The sequence below is a fragment of the Rhea pennata genome, chromosome 11, assembly GCF_028389875.1.
Source record: "Rhea pennata isolate bPtePen1 chromosome 11, bPtePen1.pri, whole genome shotgun sequence".
In the NCBI taxonomy this organism is placed as follows: Eukaryota; Metazoa; Chordata; class Aves; order Rheiformes; family Rheidae; genus Rhea; species Rhea pennata.
Genome location: NC_084673.1, coordinates 14,503,149 through 14,529,028, shown reverse-complemented (window position 1 = coordinate 14,529,028; position 25,880 = coordinate 14,503,149). Strand labels below are relative to the sequence as shown.

At 40.6% G+C, this 25,880-nt stretch overlaps 1 protein-coding gene across 1 annotated transcript in view; it reads right to left on the bottom strand.

Annotated features, from left to right (window-relative positions):
- Window positions 1–25,880, bottom strand: part of AFF2 (ALF transcription elongation factor 2) — a 325,935-nt gene that overhangs the window by 137,185 nt on the left and 162,870 nt on the right. The window contains exon 4 of the mRNA XM_062584442.1: window positions 10,231–10,275. Coding sequence (XP_062440426.1) covers window positions 10,231–10,275 — 45 coding nt within the window. The remainder of the gene's footprint in view (window positions 1–10,230; window positions 10,276–25,880) is intronic.

Here is a 25,880-nt window from a genome sequence, read left to right as displayed (position 1 = left end):
GAGCAAAACTTTACAGAGGAGTTGTAAATTACAGAAAACAGAGGTTTTGAGTGAGACCCACAGTGGTGCCCTAGCCCTACGAGCATGGGTAGGCACTACGATAACATTTGCAGGAGGCAGAATATACAGCACATGCAGAACACTGAACAAACATAAATCCGGGCACTTAGGTCTGAACTCTAGATTCATGTGTGCAATCAGTTTTTATCTCTTGCCACTGAACAATGTTCAACAAAAACCTTAACATCTTGAACTAATAAAACCATCTTCCCTTCTAATGCTACAGCTTGACATTTTCTTCAGCTGACTTCTGCAAAGCTGGGTGCCTGGATGACTGCTTTTAAATCACAAAGAAGTGTGAGAAATTCCTTGGCCAGAAAAAAAAAAAAAAAAAAAAAAGTATTCTGGACAGATTCACCAGCTATCCAAAGAAATTGCTATGCAGCTGACATAAATCAATGTGGCAGGATCTACAGGCTAATTAAACAAATGTGACAATTTTAATGTGACAATTTGAAAATGCTCAGAAGTGTCTCCCATCTACAGAGTGTGCATTCTTCTCAAATGCATATTAAAACTGTATTAAGAAATTGAAAGGAACTTACATATTCAATAAAAAAACACAATTATAAGCGCAATTCGAAATATATGGCTAAAATAGATTAGAAGTTCATAAGGTTTCTCAGAACATTAAATTCAATGGCACACTTTCTTTAAAGAAATGTTAGAAATCTATAGAAATGGATAAGCCACAGTATGCAGCATATTTTTAAATATTTGATTGAGTCTTGCTTTTGCACAATTATAACACCAATAATTCCAGCTGAGGACCTCGGTGCATTTTGCTAGCAACTAATTTAACTCTGCAGTGCAATGGTAATATGGGTAGGTTCTGTTTTCCCATTCCAGAGATGGAGACACTGTGGAGTGAAGGAGCATCTCAAGGTTATATAGGAAGTTTAAAGATAGGATGTTTTATTGGAGCCTATATATTCAATAGGCTCCAATTCAACATATATAGCCTATATATGTTTTTTGAGAGGATATTCAAAGAGATGGAAAGACAGATAATGTTTAACTGGCAGGAGTGAAGTGGTGTATCCTGGAGACTTTGCCAGCTGAAACAATCTTAATGGGTAAGCAGAAGGAAGACACCTTCAGGAAGGGCTCTAATGACTATGCTATACAAAAGTGTTAAAGCTTAACACTTAAGTGTTAAATCTTAACAGCAAAAAGCAAAGATATGAGATGCTCCCACCAAAAAGACGGTTTTCTAGAACAGTTTTAAGATAGGTAACACCTTCAAGACTGTGTTCTCATGTTAGACTACTTTAACCACCCACATGGAGGCTGGCAAGGCCAATATTAGCATGTCACCTTCCTCTGAACCTGCTCATCCAGGTGGTCTCTTGGGAGGAAATACTTCTTGGCTGGTATCTCAGCTGGTGTCTATGTATTAGCTTAAGAAGAAGAGATCAGGAGTGACTTCAGTTAAATTCAGATTGCAATATATAAAGAAATGGAAGCAAATATCTTTGTTATAACAGAGTATTTTCATCCATTTTCTCTAAGATCAACAATGAGATTCAAAGCTCTAACTCCAGGTCTGTTGCTGATATCTTCTTCCTTCTCCTTTCTTGCTTTCTTCACTATCCTTCTTAGAGTACAAGGGCAGTGAAGCATCCAAGACTGCAATATCTTGAGTATAGTTTTACAGCAGTGAAACTGAGTTTCTCTCAAGTATGAGGTCCCCTTTGGTCTTTTTCTTCACTTCTCTAGTTCAAGGTCTTTCCTTATATGTATATTTTTCAGCCATCTGTCAAAGTTTTTTTAGATTTTGTCTATCATGCCCAGCTGCAACCTCTGAGGAGGATGTCAAAGATGAGAGCTCCTGAAACGCTTCCTGATTTAGTCTCATGCTCCAGTCCTGCCTTCCCCTGAACACAGCAAGTCTGTCAAGCCTAATCCTGTCTCGGTTTCTCTTGGCTAACCACACCTGGCCAACTTCATGGGCTAGCTCCCTCAGCCTCGTTGACTTTTGGGGAGGCTTCCCACAGGGATCACATCTTAGGCAGGAGCTTAGTGCTTTAAACCCCAAATACTTGTCCTTCAAGCTGAAAAACATGGAGTCCTTCCCTTCTGTCTGAAACAGAGCTCATAGAAGAGACTATAGGTTTTGTCATTTCAGACCAGATTTGTTTCTAAAGCATGCACTCATTTCAGAAAGCCTAATTCTATTTTAATATGTTTTCAATGTCTTCATTCTGTGCCTAAAGCAATTTGTTATGTAAAGTACACATTATTAATCTACTTAAATGAAAGGTAACATTGCTAGCAGCTTAAACACTCAATACCCATATTTAACAGTGTTTCATTTTGACAGGACAAGATGAAATAACAGAAATGATTAATCTGAGACCAGAGGAATATTCTACTACTTATATTTCAAAATATGTCGACCTTTTTTTGCTTAACATTTTGGCAGTGAGATGCAGAACTGGAGCACACCAGCTTCAGGTGGCTCTTCAGCTTGACAGCACTGGATGTGTTGTGAGTAGTTGCTGTTACCAGTCATGTTGGATTCGGAAGCAATACCTCAGGGCAGGCATAAGGCAGGTTCAGAAGTTCCTCATCATGTTTTTACACAACATCAATTCATACAGCCCACAAGGCCCTTGAGGAAGGACATCTGGTACATCTAGAGCCAAAGACTGTAACGATGCAGAAGTGCTTAGAATTTGTCATTGAGTTCAGCAGTTTGGTCCATTTCTGTCCAGGGAAGTATACAAAAGATCAAAGTTCATCTGAAACATGCCGTTCCTCAGGTCTGTTTTCTCTCTCACTTTCACTTAAAGATAAGGGAGCTATTCCTTATTTACAATGACGAAAAGGGACAGGAAATCACATCCCGCGAGTCTGCAAATCTGGAGTAGCAGTCTTATGGCTACGCAGTTTTACGATACTCTTCAGATTTCCATTCAACTACAAAACTTCATCAACTGTTTTTTCCATTTTTTTTTCCTCTTTCACTCCCAGTGAACTGGATAGGAACTAGGAAGGTCAGGAGTATTTGAAAAAGAAGTACATGAAGTGACCCAAACTTCTAAGTGCCAAAGAGAGGTGCAGCATAACACTTTAAAGATTTTAAAACTGGCCTTTTAACACTTTTTTTTTCTTTTTTTTTTCTTTTTTTTTACATTCTCTATCATAACTGATGTTATGAGTATACTGAATCAGGAGTGAGGAAGCAAAGCATGCAATGTGTTACAGACCATATTAGACTGTTTTTGAGGTGACCGTAGGTAAGGAAGAGAAACTGAAAGTTCATGTTTTTGTGAAAAAGAGATGCTGAAGAGCTTGGAAAGCAGAAGAGTATTAACACATTTTCACTTAGTAGAGAGAGGTGGGAGTCCTTTCATTCTCTTCAGGAGCAGTAATGTGTGTCCAAATTCTAGTGATGATGTCAGTCCACTTTACAGTAATTTTAGTAGTAATACTAAATCTGGCAGTGATAGCAGAATTATATAATACTACTGAAATCGGCAACATTTCAAATTGGCACTACAGAAACATATGTTAAAATTTTATGCTTAGGGAGATAAGAAAACAGAACTGAATAGTGAGTTGGAAATAGGTGCACTGCAATCTCCTCCTCCCTTTTCCTGAACACCTTTTGTAATCTTTTCTTTTATTGTTGCAGTGTCGACAAGCTGCAATAGACCCATATAATAATCAGATTTTACATTTCAAAGTTTTTCACCAAATAATTTGTTTAATATTGTTACAAAAATAAAACTTTTTTTTTGACAAATGTATCAACAAGCTGGAATCTGACCTTGCTTGTCTATTCTCACAGAGGTCTAATCTTTTACCGCCTTACATCTTGAAGAGGCATTTATCGCTGTAACAGGCATGTGCAAAACACCCCATTTCAAACACTGAGACACTGTACACTCACACACATTCGTCAGACCAGACAGCCAACCTTTTCTCCCCATCACCTCCCCAACGGCATGAACCCTGTCTTGCATTGATCTGGCAGCACAAAGCAGATTTATGGTATATATCTACATCACAAGTATACTCCTTGCATACCTAACCTGTGTTGTGCAAGCAGCACAACTGTGGGCCATGAAATCAATTGAAGAAGACAGTACTTGAGCACTGACTCATGGCCACTTCCTACTCCAACAAAGTTAGCTTTGGGGTTTCTGCTTATGTACCTTCAGGTTAGTACCAACAGCCTTGGGATAACACTCCCCACGTCTGGCAGAGCACTGGCTCACAGCTGGGTCCCTCATGTTACCATCATAAAATGAGACTCTGTACTGCGGGTCTGGGACACCCAAAGCTGTCTTCTCCAACTCCCAAAGAGCCTTTTGCTCTTCAGAGCCTATGCCAGGCCATGCTCAAATGACTGCAACTATAGGTCCAAACATGTCTGTGTGTACGTGCTGGACAACACAAAAAATGCTGGGAAAAGGCTTCTTTTAACCTTCCTGAAATTGCTACCGAATGCTTCTGGTAGCCCTAACGTGAGAGTTGAACTGATCGCCTACCAAACCAGATGAGACCTGCTCTTGAAAAACTACAAGGCATTTTCATATTTCTTGAGTGAAACTACACCTAGAGAGTCCATAGAGTAAAGGACTAGTTGCTGCTCTCATGTATACCCAAAGCTATGCAGGGGCAACTCCTTTTTATTTAGTAGCAACAACAGCAACATAAGTGGAGCTGCTGCCAACTTATACCAGTGTGGAAGGAAGAAGAATTCAATGAACTCAGATGAGATCGGGGTCAGTGGAATTACCCTTGATTTATTCTGATGTGAGAGCAGAAATTTGTTCTGCCTCCATTGAGAAAATGCTGATAAAGAGACGAAAATGCTTGGATATTGCTAAGAAATTAATTGTTCTTCTCCATCCAGATCTTCATGTGCATAAGCAAGGTCTAAGGAAAACACCTATGGTTGTAACGCATTGCCTATTTCAAGGCAGGCTATTACCTGTTCACTGCATGCTTGCTTCCAAAGGCTGCACACCAGACAACGGACAAAGGCCACCGATACACATTTACACATGGGTTAACTTTTCAATCCATGTTTTCATTTCAATAGAAATAATAAATCACCTTATCCAGGAGAAAGAAGCAGCTTGACACAAAACATGTGGTGCTGGGCTATTTTTATAGCACACCTAAGACATATAGGGATTCATTTATTTACTCAGCTATTTAAAAGTGGCTACTCTTACTCATTCTCTGGACAGCTAAATGCCAGGTTGCTAAGTTACTGTTACTTGACATCATCTCCTCCCCAACGTGTTCCCACATTTGACAGGTTCACATGATTTACTAGGCCAGTCAGCTCGTTATTCACTTCTCCAGTGACGTCTGGATAATCATTTTAAATTCACATCATGTCCTCCCCAGCAAACCCCCAGATTCCACATGAAAATATTTAAACTGCTTGTCAGCTACTACGTGCATTTGTAACCACACTGGACAGTGTACCTGTATTTTTCAAATTACAATTATTATAATTAGATTTAGCATCGTTCTTCAATGCTGGTTTGTATTTTAGAAGAGAAAACAATTACTTAGGGGCAAATAATGGGCTATATCTGTTACAGTCTAATTTTGCTCTGCGAACAGCTCACCTCAGCTATGGATGATACATATTAAATCCATTAGTGCTATCAATTGTCATGAGGAAGGCAATACTACACATAATTTACCCAGTCAAGGGCATTTTCACCTGCTGATCAATTTACATATTCTCCAATGTCATTAGATAAGAGCTAATCATCAGAAGAACAGAAGACCATACGAATTATAGACTTCGCTCATTTAACTCCAGTCATATTTATACTAATCACAAACTAAATTATATTTAGGATTTGTTTTGCTTCCAGACTAGAAAGCTTTTAATTAATATCACAGCTGTCTGTATAATATCAGAAGTCCACTTAGTTATTTGATGTTTTACTACAGCAAATATACACCTACAGGAATTCTTTTGTTCCTCTGAACAGGGACAGATTTTTAGATAGAAGTGTCTACCCAGCCTTTTGGCAACACAGACCCCAGAGCTTTATGTATTCGGACTGGAATCTGGCACCGGCAGGATTACATCTACCCAATTAGATGAACACTTGACTCATAGTTTTAACTTAACCTCAAGAAAAGTTATTTAAGTGAAGCTTCTCTCCCTATTTAACATTGTATGCTTATCATCTGTTTACCTAGAGGCGGCTGTTTTCTGGGGTAATCAAAATGACTGTCTTCAACAGAATCGCCTGAGACCCCTGCGGAGCCTGGAAGATTTTCCAAGAGAGAAAACCAAAACCAATGATAAGGGAGATCCCTTCCACGCTCTCTATAAGCAGAAAAAGGATCGCTGCTAGCTCACGCTCACTGGGTCATACCTACTCCCACCAATACTTGGTCCAGCACATCGGCTTCAAATAATATGCAGTGACAGCAAGGCACACTGATAGAAAGCACTGAAATAAGTGGAACAAGTATCAGCTTCAGAATATTGGTTTAAAATGTCAGCACTTCCTCCCCATCTGCAGTTTGTATCATAACATTTCAATGAATTCATTTTTCAATGGCTGCACATACCAAGTGACAACTTAATTTAAATCCATATTAATAAAATGTGAATCACACACACACACGCACACACTCTGTTGACTGTCTGTCTTCCATTGTATCCACACTTTCAAAGCTATTATGTTGGCTGTAAGTCACATATTGGAACAGAAGAAAGCATACTAAGCATCAGTGTTTTCACCTCCATCTTTTGATTTGGGATTAGTAACTCCTCATAAACGCAAATCCCCTATACTACTTTTACAGCTTGGCCTTAGCTGTAAAACACAGATTTTATCATTTTATTTACTTTTAATAACCTCCTCAGCCATCCTGGTTAAAAACGCAAAATCAAGAGGAGACTGGTCTGCCATTAACCTTTGGTTGTAGTATTATGAACAGCTCTTGAGGCATTTACACAAGATGACATAAGGCAGCAAATGTTTCAGGAAATCTGAAGGACCGTGAAATTTTGTCTCTGAAGACTCAGAGGTCTGAACAGGCTCAGGACCTTGCCCCCTCCTGGGCTGCAAAGTTTTGACCAAAATCTTTTTTTTTTTTTTTTTTTTTTTTTAAGAAAGAAAATTGAGACAGAGATTAAGAATCACAAACCTCTACATTTACAAAACCATTAATCAAGTTCAGCTTGAAAAAAGAGCTCTGTAAAATCAGAGGTCACAGATCTTAGCTTAGGTCCCTCTTACTGGTGAAGTCCAGTGAAAAACGAACTGCAAGAGTTACTGTGTCTTTCTGAGGGGTGAAACTGAATTAAGTCACTTAATTTACTGACTTAAAAAAAAAAAGAAACTTAAAAAGCATGAGATGCCCTCAAGGGCAGCCCAGGAGCAGGCAGATGGCACGCCAGCCTCCTGCCGCTGGTCCCGCAGCACCGGAGGCCTGCACCTCTTGCCCACAAATTGCCAATTCTTACAAACTTTTTGCGAAGCAGCTGCAATGATACATGTGGGCGCAACAGTGTCACTTTGGATTTAACGCTGCCTCTGTAAGTGCACAATATAGCCAGATGTCCTGGGCCAGACTCTGTCTGTGTTTTCTGTTACAATTCCTGTTGTGCAAGACAGATTCAGGCAGTAGTGAGCAAAACATGCTCCATTTACTTCCAGCTCAAACAGTTGGGCAAAACGCACTCTGTCACACCCCCATCTATCTCCCTCTGCGACCCAAGTGCCTTGCGATCCTTCTTGTGTTCATCTCTGCAACATCCCTGACAAGGATGAGAACGTTAACACGCAGTTTTTATGTCGAGAAGCTGTCATGAGACAGCTAAGCCCACACCCTACTACATGGCCCCCAACAGCCTGAAAGTGGCTGTCCAAGCTGGGAACCTGCTCTGGGTCCTCAAAGCACATGGCACTGCTTGAAGCCATGGGTCATCCCTTTCACCTGGAGCCACCGTCAGCCTGAATCTCCCCCTGGGACTCCCACAGGTGCCTGGGAGATGGATTTTGACTGCTGCCAGGCATCACGGTCTCTCACCTATCTTCTCTCCCCTGCCTACCGAGTAGAACACAATACTCCGCGCATAGCCAAAACCTGTAGCCCACCAGCTTGTTCTGCACTGTAAATTTGACGTGAACAAAGCCATTGACAAAACAGGTGCTCCTCCTTCTCCTCGAGCCTCAGCACCATATGAAGCTGAAAGCCTAAGGCCATGCCACTGAAGGCCACCGGCTGGGACTGAGGGTCATGCTCTCTGGCATAGGGACTACCTTGCACCCTGGGGAGTGCCTCCTGGCCATGCCTGCAGTTAGTGCTTACCGATTTGCACCCCAGGGCACAGCAAGGCCAGTTCAAGGTGGCTGTGGCACGCTGTGGTGAGAAAGACCTGCCAGGTCATATCATTTCAGGTGGCATTTTCAGGTGCCAGCTCTGTACCTGTGCACTAGTGCCAAATCCCCAGCCTGCTCCCACCACCCTGAATTTAAGGGGGTTGCTCTTGGGATGAGACACTATGTATGGCTGCAGAGTGCATCTCCCACGAGTCTGCAGTTGATCCAAACTCACTGAAAGCTGTGGGAAGTCCTGCACCGATTTTGGCAGGGCTCAGCATCAAGCCTGGGAAATTCTGGCCAATTGTTAACTCAAATTACAGACATGAGGTAGGAAACAGGATCACCTCATCTTGATTAGAAAAAGACATTTCTGCTTCCTGTGATTTATACATACTGTTCCCACATTAAAACTGTCACCTGGATGATTGATCCTTGAAATCTGCTACATCACATTTCCTTTTGATGGTGTTTACTGAAAACAACTGCTTTATTCAGTTGGCAAATCATTCATCCAAACTATAGTAATGAACCTAATTGAAATATATAAACAGAGGAAGAAGACATTTAAAACGTACGAAGTATTTTGCAGAGCCTTTCAACATTTTCTTTGCTTTTGCTGCCTTAGTGTCCTTTAGATAATAACCCTCTTCCCACTTTGAAGGCTGAAACTAAATTTTATTTATTTCCTTCCATTCGTTGCTGTTGGCTGCACACACAGACACATACTCACCTATTATTGCAGGTTTGCACATGCATGCCTGCCTGCTGGTTCAACTTATTTCTACGGAAACCCTGACAACACATAAGGACTTCAACATCATCCAAAAAATGATGTGTGCATACAAAACAGGAGCAAGTTTCCACCCAAACAATTTCCCCGAGGATTGCAATGAATACTGCAAAATCTAATCTGTTTTATGAGCAGTATCGTTCCACCTCTGTCTGAGCAAGTTTGATGCATGAATGTTGTATGTGAAATCAGGTCTGGGTTAGATCATGCAAAGGTAGGCATGCGGACAAACATTTCCAGGAGCCTTCTACTTGCTGCTAGTGGAAAGGGCTTGGCTAGCATCGGTTCCCACTGAAGCATTATCCCACTGTCCTGAAAGCAGCAGTTTGGCTGGTGATCTCAGGGAGGCTGCTCTGGGAATTGGGAAACTGAAACCATAATGTAGAGACCCCTAAATCATGGACTGGGTCTAGTGGGGTGCAAACCTACCCCCAGATAAACCTCACTGCCAACAGAGGATGCCAAGGGTGGTGTCTCTAGGACAGAGCCCTTCTCACACTTAAAGTAAGACAGATTTACAGTTATAGAACTTGTTGCATTTATTCTCATACCTCCCCATTTTTTTCTTGTTGCGATTAAGTCATATGAAATTTGGAAAGGCTGTTTTGGCTCTCTCTATTCAGCTACTGGCCAGAGCTCCCAGGAAAAAAGCCTGCAGTCTGTAACATAATTGTGAATGTGAAGAAACTATAGTTTGGGGAAGAAGGAAGGCCAGTCTGTGAGTAGGAGAATTAAGGTGACTCTGCCTCAGGGTAGGAAAGAAATGAGTCTTGAAGAGGCTTACAGAGACTGAGAGGTTAAAAAAGAACAGGAAAGGCTGTAAATCCTGACTGAGATAAGCAGGCAGATGTGGAGTATTAGGAGAACTGACCTTATCCATTAAGCAACATCCTGGGTCTTCCAAAACTTGACTGTGTCCCTTTAATATAGACCCACTGATGTATTATTACTTAACTACAATGTTAAAGACAGCCTTATAACTCTTCTCCACAAAAGGTGAAATAACAGTACTACAATTATAAAAAAGATACAAAAGCAAAGGGTATTACTCACCCGTAATATTTCTTCCACACAGCTGGAGTCATTGGGAAGGGTAACCTAAGTTTAAAGAAAAAAAAGAAATGTTTAGTCAGACCGTGGATGCAAAATTCAGTGACTGTAACTACGCAGGTGAAGAGCTAACAAGAAACTGCCTCCATCTGAAGACTGCTGCATCCATGCTTGCTGCCTACAGAATTTTCCAGTTTAGATCAACATAAATCATCAGCAGGACTCATTTTGTCAAAAGTTGGTTTTTTTTTTTCTTTTGCGCTGCTTTGTGCTAGGAACGGCACTTCTGAAGCAATAAAGTACACTGATTTCCTCACAGTTGAGAACTGGCACTAGAATTGCCTGAAACTTCTATAATTGAAGAAGATCCCACTGTTATTCCTATCGGCAGCCTTCAGAGAGAGCACGCGGCTTGGTTTAACTTACAGCCTGCTGCAGCTAAGGACAGAGGTGATAGCAGTTAGGAGAAAGCTGTTATCAACTATCTTATCCTACAGCTTAATACGCTAACCGCCAAGACAGCTCTTAAAACTTAAACATATACTGTAGTAAAATACTGGTTAGACTATAAGGGTGGTTGCTGATTCTCTTGTCCCTCACTTTGACCTGTTCCAGGTTAAGTAGCCTCTGAAGACTGAACAGCACACACGAATCCATCCTGGGAGGCATGACAGCTATTCCTCCTCTCCTGGGAAAGACGCATTATATCTATGCACACACGCATGCACGCACGCACACACTGGTGCCCTTAACATCTTCTAATTGAACAATACACTTGTTTAAATGCATCTGCCACATTTGTGTGCATTTACCACAATTTCTCATTCCAAGTATATAAAACAGCACAAAAACTCTAAATACCATGAACAATTACGTAAACCAGAGGCAGAGCTGACCCATATGTACAGCCATTTTGCTGTACTTGCAGATACGGATGACAGGTTCTTATCATGGGGGTGCAATAGAAGAGGAAGAGATAAGACTCAGAGAGGTGCTACAGGAGGTAAGTGCTTGGTACCCATAAATATTCAGAGAGATTTTTCTGTCCAATACTTCTACCTTATTGCCCTTGGTAACTACTTGGTAAGGGACATTCATGACTAACTTTAATCCCTGTCACCCTAATCTGCTATAGTGCCTGACCGAAAGCACTGAGCATGCTTTCCTCCTATATTTCAACCAGCACTAAGCTTCAAGAATAAATCCATAAAGCTACAAAAGTCAAAGACCAGAAAGACCTATTAGGTCACCAAATTCATTCCCTGCTAATGCAGTGCATTTTCCCATAGCTTCTAGTATTTTGACTAGTCTCACTCAAGAACTCTAGGGAAATGGGTCTCCTATTCCCCCTCTTAATAAAATGTGGAGTGGTGTTTCAATTTATTTGGCTCTTTTTATGACAATTAGCTTAGATTTTGCTTTTAGTGTCACCTCAGCCTCTGTTTGTAGAGCTCTTCCCAGTACTCTAAGCAATTAATTATTTTCCTTCATGCATATACAGACATGTAGCATTATACTCCACTTCTCTCCTATGCTGTATGTTCAACTTTTACCTTCTTTCCTGGTAAACAAGATTTTTCATCCTCTTATCTTATTTCAGCATTGTTCTCTGAATTCCCAACAATTCATCAATATCTGGGTAAAGATATTGATATTTGAGTTTGATACCTGAGTTGGTACTCAAGTGAATATGACTACATGCGAGGAATATTAGTGACTTTATCTACTTAAGTAACTACAGATTATCATTTTCCATCATTTTACTTAAGAAAAACAAACCAATCAAAAAAAAAAAAAAAAAAAAAAAAAAGCCTTAACTTTGTTCTCATTTTCCACTTAACTCAAATGCTACTTAGCAAACCTAGGCTGAAAATTTCCAATGGACAGTTACCATTTACTGCAATAGGCATCGATTCCACCTTCCTATCACATTGCTTGCTTTTCCAATGCTTCATTGCCCTTATGTCATCCTCCTACTTTTCACTGCTGTCATTTTTTCCTCTCAAGACCTGTAAGTTCTTTGCTTATCTGTGTTTGTCACACTTCATAAGCAACTTCACAGCCAGAGAGGAATCCAGTTAACCTACCCACCACCCTTCAGATTAGCAAAAATGGTATTACTGCAATGCGCTGGTTAATAGTGGGAATACCTGTCTCTAAAACAATCTTGATTTTTTTCATGGAATAGCTAGTTATGTTGGCATAAGAGAAAACAAAATAAATATCTCCCTCAATAACTCTGCAATTATAACTGCAGAGTTACGATCAACTACACAAACTCATACACAGTAACTCCAGCCGAGCTGGTCAGACTAGGAGGATTCAGAGTCCTCCCTTCATTTAGCCATTGCACATGCCAGTTCTGATGGTTGGCCACGGTGCCGCGTGTATTCCTTTGTCTGGAAATGTTCTAAATGTGCCACAGACTATTAACACAGGGCAAAGCATGTTCTTTCTTGTTTCTCAGGGCTCTCCCAATTCACAGCCCTGTTTAAGTTTATGTTACTTTAAAACTAATGATGATAATAATAATAAACATGCCATTTTACTTTAATAAAGCCTGCTATATATTATGCAATCACAACCAGCTTCTGCTAGCAGCACTTGGTAATAACTTAAAATGTTCATGCATCAATTTAATTGTGTTAATGGCAAAGAAGATTTTAATGGCTTGACAGAACTTTTGTTCCCTTTGGCATTGCTTTGTTTTGACTCACTCGTATTAAAGTAATGCAAGATGTCAAAGTGCTGTGATTGTCATATAGGGAGATCCAAGTAGGAGCTGGCACAAAGAGGAAAACATTTAGATTAATGCAAACATTAAAAGAATAATTATTACAACACAGATATCAGAGAGAAGATCAATGTAAGAGTCTTTAGTACATTACTATTAATGGATTTCTAAAGAGAGCATTTTTCTAAATTCATGCTATAGTTGCACATTCTAAGGGACTTGAAAAGCACAGCTCTATTAGAGACATTCTATCCTGGAAAAATAAAGAAAAGAAAGAAAAAACAACCTCTCAACCTTTCAAACCATGAATCAAAAACCGCAAGCTAATTGTTGATAAACATTTGCATTCAGCTAACAAGTGCAAGCGGGCCTACATGACACACCGTGGGATCCAAGCGTAGATTCATCAGGGCAGAGTGATACACAGCAAAGGCAGTATTCATCAGCTACCTACGTACTAGTGCTAGAACAAATTGTTATTAGGACTGCCATTAATAAAATACCACATTTCTCCAGTAGTTTAATCAAGACTGGACATCTCATACTACTACTTTCCTAATCTAATACAAATCAAGTAGTTGAGGTACTGTTATGTGAGTCTCTACCTCCCTCTCTTTTTTCAGCTTTCCTCAGTAATCAGGTTCTAAAAAGGAGGAAAAGAGACTTCATTTGTACACGCTTTTGGTGCCTTTCTTCCTTTGAGAACAACATGTTCAGACTCAGCAGAAAGGACAGACTCCAGGAATTTTGTTTCTGTAAGACCGAGTATTTGCAGCTCACGTCATGAGCTCTTCTCTCATTCTGCAGTGTATTCATGAAGTTCAGATTGAAGAACAGTTAATATTACATAAGCTGCAGACATAAGTCCCGAGGTAATGTAACTTCAATCAAAACAAAAAGATTTCACAACAGTTACATGGTACACTGAACTTATCTTCCAGTTCCCTTTTAATCTGGCAAAACTCTTTTGCATCAAAAAGGTTCATGTTTACTTTTAAATATTGCTTCCAGGCAAAGAAAAAAAAAAGGGGGGGGGAGGGGAAGGTCAGATGGTCAAAATATTCCACCTAAAAAAAGCTAGTATTAGAAGACTGTCTTCACATTTCAGTCTCACAAGAGAAGGAACAGAACTTAAATGACGTGGAACCAAAGGTTTAATGTATGGCTTGGATGGCTCAGTGTTAAACTTTAAAGAGAGGAAAGGAGGGCAGAAATATAAGAATGAGGGAACACTAACTTTACTGTTACGCAGATAAAATGACATTGGGCAAATGATTATAATATCTGATGAGTTACATTGCTCTAACCTTCCATTTTTTCATTCAACCCTTCCTTGACCACTCTTACCTCCCACACAATTTAAAACCTGCATAAGATCAGATTTTGTTTTTATGGCACAACAATATCATCTAAAATCCCCTTCCCTGTAATTAACATCAGACAGTGTGCATTTCTGTGAAATACTGACAATAAAATCTTTCAACAGACTTATCAGAATAGTCCTGAGAATTCAAGTGTTGGGAAGCAGAAGAGGGCAATAAATAATCTCTTAGTCATAACTGATTGACTATGTTTTCATCTGGATAAACTATTCGTGAACAATACTCTCTGGCTTTATTGATGCACAACTGGCATTCAACAAGTATTCTCTTTTTCCTGTCTTTGTCTTATTGGAAAGATAAATGTAGCATATTAAATGATTATAGCGACCTACTTTCATCACTTGCATATGAGCACCTACGTGCGTATACATCAACAGCTTAGCTTTCATTGTCATATCCTTTTTCAAGGAACCTAATTTGACTCTGGGGAGATGAAGCTCATACTACTGTTTACTCCTTTGAACACAAATTGATTTCTCACTTGCTAGCATGAAAAGACTCTGTGCATGAGCCTTGATTGATCATTTCCAGTGTGAACTATACAGTGATAAGAGGAAAACAGTTGGAAAACCAGAAGCAGCAAAAACAGGAATGTCAGCAGAAGCCTAGACATATGAACACCTCCAGCTCCTGCCAGGCTTCCCATTAATGGAGGATACTTCTTTTTTGATCAATGCAAGTGGGAAATGGGTTAGGCAATACTAAGAATAGCAGGGTTTCCAGAGATGGTGGAAAAATGAAGCTTCCCTCATAAGTCTTAGACTCATGAGACTATTATGACTGGCCATACTCGATCAGACCAAAGACTTTACCAAGGCTGGTGTCCTCTCTTGTAGTGACCAAGAGCAACTGCTCAGGAAAGACCAGAAGAACTGAGCATATACAGAATCCTCTAAGTCACTCCAATAGAGCGACATCCTCCCAGCTTCAACCAGAGTATAGTTCACAAAATAGTCGTAGCTAGTGGTGGCTGCATATGGATCGTTGTGTTTAACAGCCATTTATGGGGCTATCATCCACAACTCTCTCTAATGCCTTTCTGAATGCCTTTAATGTAAGCATCCTGCTGCAGAGTTCCTCAATGCAAGTTTAATGTGCAGGTGACTCACACTCACCCTGCTGCTAATAGGACAGACGGATTTGTTAAGATATAGTGCTAGCTAAAATATGTGACTATTTAGTGCAGCTAGATGTTACAAAAATAAATAAAGCAGTAAATGTAGGGATTAAAACAGGTAAGGAACAAATTTCTGAGGTCATGTCTTAATATTATCTTGGCATTTTTGATTAACCTCTTTCCATTCCATTTAGGAATGTCACAAAGTTCAAAGAAGGCAAATGTAAAGTCCTGTTCTTGGGATGGAAAAACCCAATATAGTAGTGCAGTCTGAGGGCTGACCATCTAGAAAGCTGCTTTGCAGATGAGGACCTGGGGGTCTGGGTGGACAACAGGTCAAACAGGTGTCAGCAGTATGCCCTGGCATAAAGGCCAATCACATGCTGGGCTGTAACAGCAGGAATGTAGCTATTACGGTCAAATGATGTGATCCTTGCCCTCTATTTAGTACTCCTTTGGGAGTACTCTGTTTGGTTTTGGGCTCCCCAGTACAAGAAAGACACTGCCAAACTGCAGTGAGGTCCAGCTGAGGGCTACCACGGTGGTAGCATATGGCACACAAAAAGAGGCCAAGACAGCTGGGCCTGTTCAGCCCAGAGAAGAGAAGGCAAGAAGGAGATCTGTTGTCCACAACCATGTAATGGTGGGGTACAAAGAAGATGGAGTTAGACTGTTCCCACAGATTCACAGGGGTGGGGTGAGAAGCAAAGAACACAGGAAATTCTGTATCAATATAATGAAACAATTTTCTACTATGAGTGTGGTCAGACACAGGACTGGGGACACTAAGAAGTGGGGGAATTTCCATCCCTGGAGATGTTCTCAAATCAACTGGGCAAACCGCAATACTGGGCCTACTTTGAGCAGAAGATTGGACCAGATGACCTTCGAATGTCCTTCCAACCCAGAGGAATCTGTAATTCCAGTTTTGCAATATTCTCACTAAAAACCTAGTAAGTTTCAATACTTCACTTGCTTTTGAACGGTGTCTGCACCTATGCCTTTCAGACACCAGCTTTCCTTTCATCTCTGCTAATACTTGTTGCAAGTTCACAGTTCATTTTCCCTCTTCAGTCACTCCCTACACCCCTTCCAGACTCGCCCCTTCCTAGACAGCAGCCTGCCCCTCAGTGGGTATTCAGGCTCTGTATTTCCCCTCTGAAGAAGGGCTGCCACCCATTTATTGGGAATGAATTTCATACCACTGCAAAGAGCCTACTTTTCTAATCCCTTTGGGTTGTTTTACAATTCATGCTTTTGTCTCTTTCCTAGCTTGCTAACATTTTGTCCCCAAAGGGTCATTCACATTAGAGACATCTGAAATAGATGTCAAGCTAATCTTACCAGCTGGGAGTATTCTGGCTTTTCCTTACCAACTTCAGTGCAAATGGGTAAGAATAGGGGCAGCAAAAGAGCAAGGAATGAATATTATAGCCTAAGTGGTATTTCTTCTGGTGTATTTGATATTCATGAGGTTATTCCCAACATACATTAGGACTGTGTTAAGGCCCTGGAGGAATCTGAATGAAGTCAAACATGGTGGTGGCATTCAAAAAAAATCCAGATGAAATTTTTCCCTTGGTATCCAAAAGCATATATATGTTTTTCACAGGGCTAGCAGATCTCAAGGGAGCCATTTAAGGGTCCCAAATAATGTAGATTCACTGTTTTCTTATAGTGCCTCCACCATCCTGGAACCAAAACACCATGAGAAGACTACATTTCACATTATTTCACTCCCCCCCCCCCAAATATCTCCAGGGGCTTATTAAAAAGTCTCTGTGTATATATATATATATATATATATATACACACGTGTATAAGGAATATATTTTTTTTATATACATTATATATACTCCTATATACATACATACATATAAGGAAAGAAAGAAAAACTATTGCCTAAAACAAAATGCAGACAGCTGTTCCTCTGCTCCCCCTTAAGAAAAACACTAGACTATGAAGAGGTTGTGCCAAACACACATTTACAGGAAAACAAGAAAAGATTTTAAGGAGTGAACCAAGTTACTTCATCTATTAAACTAAGAGAGCCTGGCCTGCAGTCAGTGCTGCTCTTGCAGGGTTACCTGGGGAAGTGTATGCCTCTTCCCTTGAGGAACACATACTAGCTAGGAGAACAGCTTACTGCTGTGATCCAAAGCCTGACCGGATCAGACTCCCACCGACTTCAGTGAACTTCCGAAAGGTCTCTAATTCAGAAGCCAAACAGATAGGTTTAGTTTCACACGGTAGCCAGCTTCTCTAATAAATTCCTCTCCAGTCACCTGTGAGACACTCAAAACAGCGTACTGACAGTGCGATGCGGCACGCAGGTAGGCGCCAGCATGCAATTCGAGAGGGATTACAGCTCAACTTCCCTCCAGTGAACCCAGCTCACAGCGACCTCCTAGTGAGAACAATCCCAACAGCAAGGACAATGTGTTTTTAACTGGTATTTCGTTCTGCTACAGCAACTCTTATACCAGGCTGACCTGGATGCGACAATTGTATTTTTCTTGTTCTGCCCACTGCATGCTGTATTTAGCCCCATTTTTCTTTTCTTTGATGTTTTCTTTTAACAATACCATTTCAATGTTGATCAGCATGAAACAGTCTCCATGAAAGCACAATATGCTGATGTTCAATTTGAACTCAATGGTTCTCCATTATTTTCATGCAGCAAATTGCCAAACTCTATTAGAGAGAAAAGCCTGATAAAGTGATCTCTCACTTCAAGGTCTCCTGGGAGTTTTTTAATGCAGGTAAGGCTACACATTTTACTTATGGAATATTCTGAATGCAGTATTTTAGAAGCTCACCATGATGATAATACCACAGTAACTGGTGATGTCAGCATTCAGCTAGGCGACAACGAAAGCAGCATTTGCAGTAATAATTTTTGTCCAAACCATTGACTTGCTTGAATAAAAGCTGTTACATCCCATTTAATATTGACAAAGAGCAAGCAAATTTGAATTTCAGTATTTTCTTCTTCTCTATCTATCTATCTATCTATGTACCTGTATCTCTTCCCCCAGTGATCACAGGTACTTATTTACTTATGTAAAGTAAGTACATTTACTTATGTGCCTTGGTATTTTCACCTTGTTCTGGAAGAGGTTACCTTATGTCTTTCCATTAAATTGCTGATAAAAGGCACACTGACCTAAAACGCCACTGCGCGCTTGTCCATGTTAAACATCAAAGCCTGACTAACAGACTGTGCAACCCTCTGGTGCCATGAGATATACGGCGTGGCAGAAAAAAAGATCAAGTGGCTGTTTCTTGTGTTACTTTTACCAGTGTGAATGAAATCTAACTCCTCTGAAGATAAAGCAGCAGCATAAGTAGAAAACGAGTATGAAGTGAATTTGCCTCCCAAGCTCATTTGCTCTCAGTTATAATAATGCAAATCAGAACTTGAATTTATTCCTGGTGTAACCCTTTGAGGAGAACCTCTTGGAAATCCTTCAGAATCCCTTTACCATACAGACGAGATCATCTAAACTTAAAATAACCTGGAATTGCATCTTATGCAAATCTATTTAACATGAATGTAATTTAGTGCCTATTCCCAGTACATACCAGCAAGGCAGAGACCAGAATCAGGAAGGAGTTGTGTAAGTTCCTGCTAAAATAGCAGCAAAGTCGTCCGGTCAAATTGTGCCCTCGTGACAGTACTAAACCTCCACTGATGGCAGGGAAGTGGCATCAGTGTAACCTGAAGCATTGCTTGACCTCATGAACTCAGACCATAACATTTCTTTTGAACTTTGAGAGAAGAACGTTTTTAAGCATTTATTTATGTTTGACAATATCTTTAACGTACCTGCAAGAATACAGTGGGTGGTGGTGCTGGTTATTTAAACTTTTTTTTGAGCAGGTATGAATGTCCCCACAAACAAATGTACTCCTCAGTTTAATTTGACAGGAGTTTGCACAGCTGCAAGGCCAATGCTGGGCTCCAAATTAATTGCTCAAAGCTTGTTTGCAAATTAGTCATTTTCATATGTCCCTCTGTGAGAGTTAGCAACTTGCAAACTGCATTTGAGGATTGTCTCTTCAAAATAGAGGGCCAGAATTCAAAAGGAGAGACCCGGTCCTATCTACGGAGGAAAAAATCCCCCGTATACTGAAGTTTATTGAAGTTTAAGTGCCAGCACTACTTGTTAGCATAATTTTTCTGCACAAATACATTTTTACATAAACTTTAAACAAATAAATAAAAATCCTCCAAGAAATAAAAGCTATTTTCCTCCTACTAATAATCACAAAATAGTGAGATAAATGATTACGTCTTTATCGGGATCTGATCAAAATTCAGGCTACATTAAAAGCCAGTTCTTATACTCATTAAATAGTAAAGCACATGATTATTCTAACTGCCACTGAATGTCACGGTTATCATACAAAAGGAGAAGTAAAATAACACTTTTTGAACAGAACAGAACTTAGAACAAAGAAAATCTGACTTTGAATGGGATCTTTATGGTCTCCCTCTTAGTTACATTTCTAATTAAAACGCTTTGATGTATTAATGTCAAGGGATGCTGCTAAATGTATTCAATGCAGAAGTCACATACTTTTCCTGAGCTCCCCAAATCTCTTAGATCTGTGTGCACTTATGCTACGTGCAGTTAAACTGCTCACTAAAATGAAAAGATATCTAAGAATAACTCACTTCCATTAGATTTATAAATCACATTAATTAATTCTACATCTCCAGTGGTGTAGAGACCAAACTCTAATGCGAGATCTAATTAAAGAAAAGGAGAAAAAAAATTGGAATTGAAACACAGAAGTAACTGTTTAGCCTCAAATTAATGAGGCGCTATGCTAAGCAAGAATGTCCATAAATCCCTAATGAGGATTTTAAACACATTAAAACTTCCTAATACAAAGTGTTTGCCTTCCTTTTATCCAATAACAAATAAGCCAATAATTTTCTGCCTCTAAATGACACTATTAACTGTCGTGGCATGTTTTATTTGACAAACCCTCCATTCAAATACAGTAAAACCAATTAATTTGCCTGCTGTGAAATGTATTTCTTGATAGCTTTTATGTGATTTTTCTTCTCAAGGAAATGTAAATAGGAGGTCAATGTAGGTGCCTGATTTTGCTTAAAAATATGCTGCAATAACTATAGATTTTCTAGTCAGTTTGCATTTCAAATGAATTGAAAGATAACCTCCATTTTCAGGTCATCAATCACATAATGGTCTCCTGATAAGTAAACAGTTACAGAGTAATAGTTTTATTACCAGGGAAATGGTCCCATATTTGAGTGGTGATAGTTGCAAAATTACCACTTTGTTCTGCTATAAATAGTGGTTCTCAGGCAGGGTGCTTCCCCTCCCCGGCTGGGCTCTCAGCCGTCCGGACTGCTCCACCACACAGCAAAATAAAACAACCCGCAGAGTAGTGCTCTTGCACTGAGGGTGTTCTTATTTTTTAAAAATTTTTTAATCTCATCATAATTAAATAAATAAATAAAGCAAAGCAGAGGATGACGCGCGGCATCCCTGCCTAACCAAACGGTTAATCTTCACCACATACGTACAGCCCTATCCATGCTTGTACTAGATCGTGGCCACCTGGAGACTGGGATTTATTTGCCTTAAGAAGGAAATGCAACTTGAAACAACCTACACAACACACACATACACACACCCACAGAAGGAGAAGGAATTGAATAAAACAGAGAGGCCTGCCAGTGCCGAGAAGGACGTGAGTGCTCACTTATGAACGTCTGCAGCAGATTACCAACTGTAACGGGGTAATTTATGCAGCCTACCATGACAGCTGACTTCCAGTTTGCACTACCTTGCATGCACGTTGCTTACTGTAGTAAGCAAAGAAAATCTGCAACCTCACTCGAAAGGGAAGTGCCAGGACCTCCTGACACCCGAGCAGCGCTCACGAGACGTGAGGCTGTGGCAACTCAAAGACAGCCAAAGTGCCCTGCAACTCTATTAGCAAGTGTCCCCGTCACCGTGACCTGTTGTCACAAACCCTCTGTTTCTTTTTTCCCAATGAAATTCCTGTTACTGGTACTGAAAAGTTTTGCCATAGTGACCTTTTGCAGTGATGCCTGGGGAAGCTGCTTGCATGTTTATAGTAATATCACATAAGATCTTATGCATATGTATCCAAACAAGGGGAAAAATATATTATGCAAATAACTGTATCTTGTTCTTTAATCACAACCCTATTTAATAATTTAGAAATTGAACAGAAGCAGTTTCAAAGGGTAAATTGAAGAGATCCCTCGTCTTGTCTAAATAGTGACAAAAACATGCTCTTCCTATGTTCCCTCAGCTAATAAAAATCTCCAAATTAATCTTTAAAGAACTTTTAAATGAGAACTACGTTTGACATGCTCAAATACCAGGGAATTAATTTCATGATGGATACAAGCTTTTGAGCTCCAGTCTACATTCCACTGCATTTGCATGACTAGGAATACCTTTGTTAAAAAACGCAATTAATGAGAGTAGGGAACTGATGTTTAAAGATACCTGCATATTCTTCACTTTGAAATCCAATGTTCTCAAACCCCAAACTAGGCACCATGGCTCAAGAATGCAGCAGTCTAGCTATAATTTTGCTGAAAAAATGTAAGTAAAAATGATTTCTATTTTTGCAAAGCATCTGAGATGATATCCCACATCAACAACTTTTACATCTACTTCTTAATCGAGACATTGAATTGGACTAAGACCACCTGACATTATTTCACTTCTGACCTTTTCAACTGTCAAAGCAGACAGATTTTTATCCTACAAGATTCGAGCCAAAGCCTCAAAGGTGCAGTGCCAGAGCATTAATCCATTTCACTAGACAGTCATTGAAATTATAATTCAAAGTTCAACTTACTTTAGCATTTTATGCTGAAATACTTTTGGCAGCCCAGGGCAGAAAGTCGAAATCTGGTTTCCAATGGAGACCATTTCCAATGGTTTCTAAATGTTGGCAGCAAAATTCCTTATTGTCAAAGAGATAAGCGGATGCCAGCTCCTATTAATTTACTTTCTGTGACTGCTGCTCACTTCAGAAGCCTTTCTTTACCTAAGGACGTTGACCTGCTGCTGGACCCCTTCAGAAACGGGCTAGAAAAGATGCTGATACATGAGGAGACTGGGGATGCTCCAGGGGAGTTCCCTTTGGCAGCCTGGGCCGGGTCCGCTCCCTCCATTTATTCTGACTGACGCCATAAGCAGAAAAACAAGACTTGTACAGGAGACGTAATGTGAATTCGTAAAAGCTCCAAACACAAGGTAAATAAACTGACCTATACGCATTACACTATCCAGAGCAACTCCAGAAGCTAAGAATTGGCAGGAGGCCTTTCCCCCTCACAGACAGGTTAATGTAAAGCCCAAAGGACTTCTGAATCTGAAAATAATTTCACTATTTTAGGTAGTCAGTAAATCCTTTGTTCTGGTATTCTGGAGCTGACCAGAGGTCTTTGGCCAGGAATTTCTCTAGAGGTAAATTTATTATGCTTGCACTAATTATTAAGCTATCTAAACAAGCATTTAAATCAACTTGGAAGACATGTTTCATTAAGCCCTAAATGTCTTTCTCCTTTGTTTTTACAGTTGAAGATGGCTAGTAATTCTCAGCATCTTATCAAGATGCTAAAAAGTTTCCTTTTTGGGAGTAGGAAGAGGGAACAGAGAAGAGGAGATCTAATATGTATTACGCAATGATACATTATTTTATCAACATTTTCAAGAGTAGCTATTTTATTTGCTTTATAAATTATATTCTGTGTGTATCTGCACAAGGTCCTTTAAATCGCTAACATTAGGATATTAGCCCCTAAATTCAAAATGCTGAGAAATAACATGGCAATGATGTATGAGCAAGAGGAAGAATATAGAAATATGAAACCTGTGGAAACTAAGAGGCAAATACTGAGCCACACAGTTCCCACGAAGGCTAAAGGGACCTGAGCAGGTGAGTCACCTCGCGGGTGCACGCATGCAAGCGTGAGCACACGCACGGTCCCTTCGGCTCTCTCTGTCCACAGCTAAAGCCAGAGCAGACGCACTGCTGCAGGGGTGGGTGCTGACGCAGAGGGACACCTCTTGCAGGATCCGAGGCCTGACGCAGCACAGGTGCCACCACCTCTTCACTTCGGGCATCTGGACTGCGCCCTTCAAGCTGCAGCTCGCTGCGCTGCGCTCAGGCTGCACACACCGTCACTGACCCAAAGCGCAGCTCCCGCTGCCCACCGCAGGACCAAGGACACGAGCCTTTAACGTCAACTTTCATAGGAAACCTTTAATTTCAACCTATTCTATTCTACAAACTTCACAGTTAATATTCTGAAAGAATTTACTAAAGTACAAAAGAAAATAACTCTGAAACTACTGAGACAGAGAGGAGTGGGATTCTGTATTCTTGTTTTGCTGCAGAGGTGTATTGCAACCTTGGGCAAGTTAATTAACTTCTGGGTGCCTTTGTTTGCCATCCCTATAAATACAACAAGCAATATGAACCTAGGCACCTGCTAGCTACAGGAGGAGAAGAGCAGAGAAGAGCAGTTTGGAGATCGTCAGCAGGGTGGTGTCACACAGGAGTGACATAGACACACAAAGCTGTATACAACTGGAGACTCCTGACTGCTGCAAAATGTCAATCCTCAATAAATGGTCTGACCTTTTTTCTATTATTTCCATTTTATAACTGAAATCAGGTCTGACATAGGGAGCATTTCAGGGGAATAACTGCAGCTTTGGGTTGACTTTGCAGCCTTGCGTCTCACATCGCACCCTCGAAACACAACAGCTTCCCCAGAAACACAGCGCTGCCTCGTGTTGGTCCTTAAGCCCTGAGGACCTCCGGGCATCGGTCTGCTGCCTGACCTAGCAAGCTGACGAGTCCGTTACCAGCGAGTCTCTATCAGCCAACGAGGTTTCCTCTAGTGGAACCGCTTACAGCACATAGCAGCTTGTTTTGGGGAGGTTATTCTCTCGGCACCTAATCGAGATCATCCACGGGCTGAGCCACCTGAGAGTACCCACCTCCATGCTAGAGAGGGAGGCTGGGGTGCCCCCCCTGCCTCCGAGGGGTGTCTCAGGCAGGGACCCAAAGTTAGGTGAAATGAATCTGAATCACAAAGTCCGCAATCCCACGCAGGCGCCGCAGCGCACGGGCCAGGCTGCCCTCACGGTGCAGGGATGGCAGCAGGTGGGGACAAACTCGCCGTCAGCGGGTGGCTCGGGCACCCAAGCGCCAGCCGCTCTCGTCACGCCAGACACCCAGCGGCTTCCTCTCTGCCAGTAACATGAACTTCAGGTAGGAAGGGGAACTGCTCTGATTTGGACGCAAAAGGTTTTAAAAACTTTTCAGAAAGCTGAAAATTCAAATTTGTTCATGTGGGAGTGATTTAAGAAACGTTACTCTGACAAAATGGATCCCTCTCCTACAGGCTCCAAGCCAGTGAAACACTCTCATTAACAAGGCAAAACAAAACAACGTCGGGGCTTTAGAAAAAAAAAAACGTAGAATTTGTTTTATGGAAAAGGTAAATGCTAATCAGGGAAAGGCCTAAATTGTCTGTTTCTAATTTTTCACCATTTTCCAGAATTTTTAGAACTAGAGTGGAGTGGGGGAGATAAACCAGTAAAATCAAAACATATTAACAGAAGGGCCAGTGCTGCTAAATCCCAACTTCTACTGAAGAGATTATACATCCCATGCTGCACAGCTGCGTGCCTGAATTACAAGATTCCCTCACCCACAGCTTTGGCAATGGGATAACAGAAAATCCAGTTTTCCTTCCACATATAACTCAGATCATTAAAATCGCTGAACTGTTGCACAGCTAGGAGTGTTTTTTTTTTTTTTTTTGGACACAAATAAATGTCTCTTTGCGTGCTACCAGTAAGTTCAATAAAATGAAATGAAAAGACTCACAGATATGAATAAACTGCCAAATTTTCTCATTGGCTTCTGTAGAGAAGAGCCACGCTTTAATTGGCTAAAAGGGAAAAAGCTGTCATATCTGAAATGGCCAGAAGAGAGAAACCGCTGGCAGGATGATGTCTTCCTAGGTGAGCAGAGTCCAAGACTTAATTCCATGTGTCACCACAAGATAACACCCAGTCAGAGGCATACGATCTCTTCAGTCCTTCAGGAGACAGGATTTTACTTGACATTTTGTAATATTATTTTAAGAGATTTTCTTAATATGTTTGCAGAACACACAAACAAGGAAAAAATGTAGCATAAACCTTCATCTAGATGCCACTTAGAGAGATATTCAATCATTATAATCAGGCTAATCACAGCATTATTAATTATGATCGGAAAAAAATAGATAAACAGTCAGCAGGAATTCCACGTGCTGGCAAGAGCAGTTGCTTTATATCCTCGTTGCAGCTACCTCTCCTCCTCCGTGGTGGAT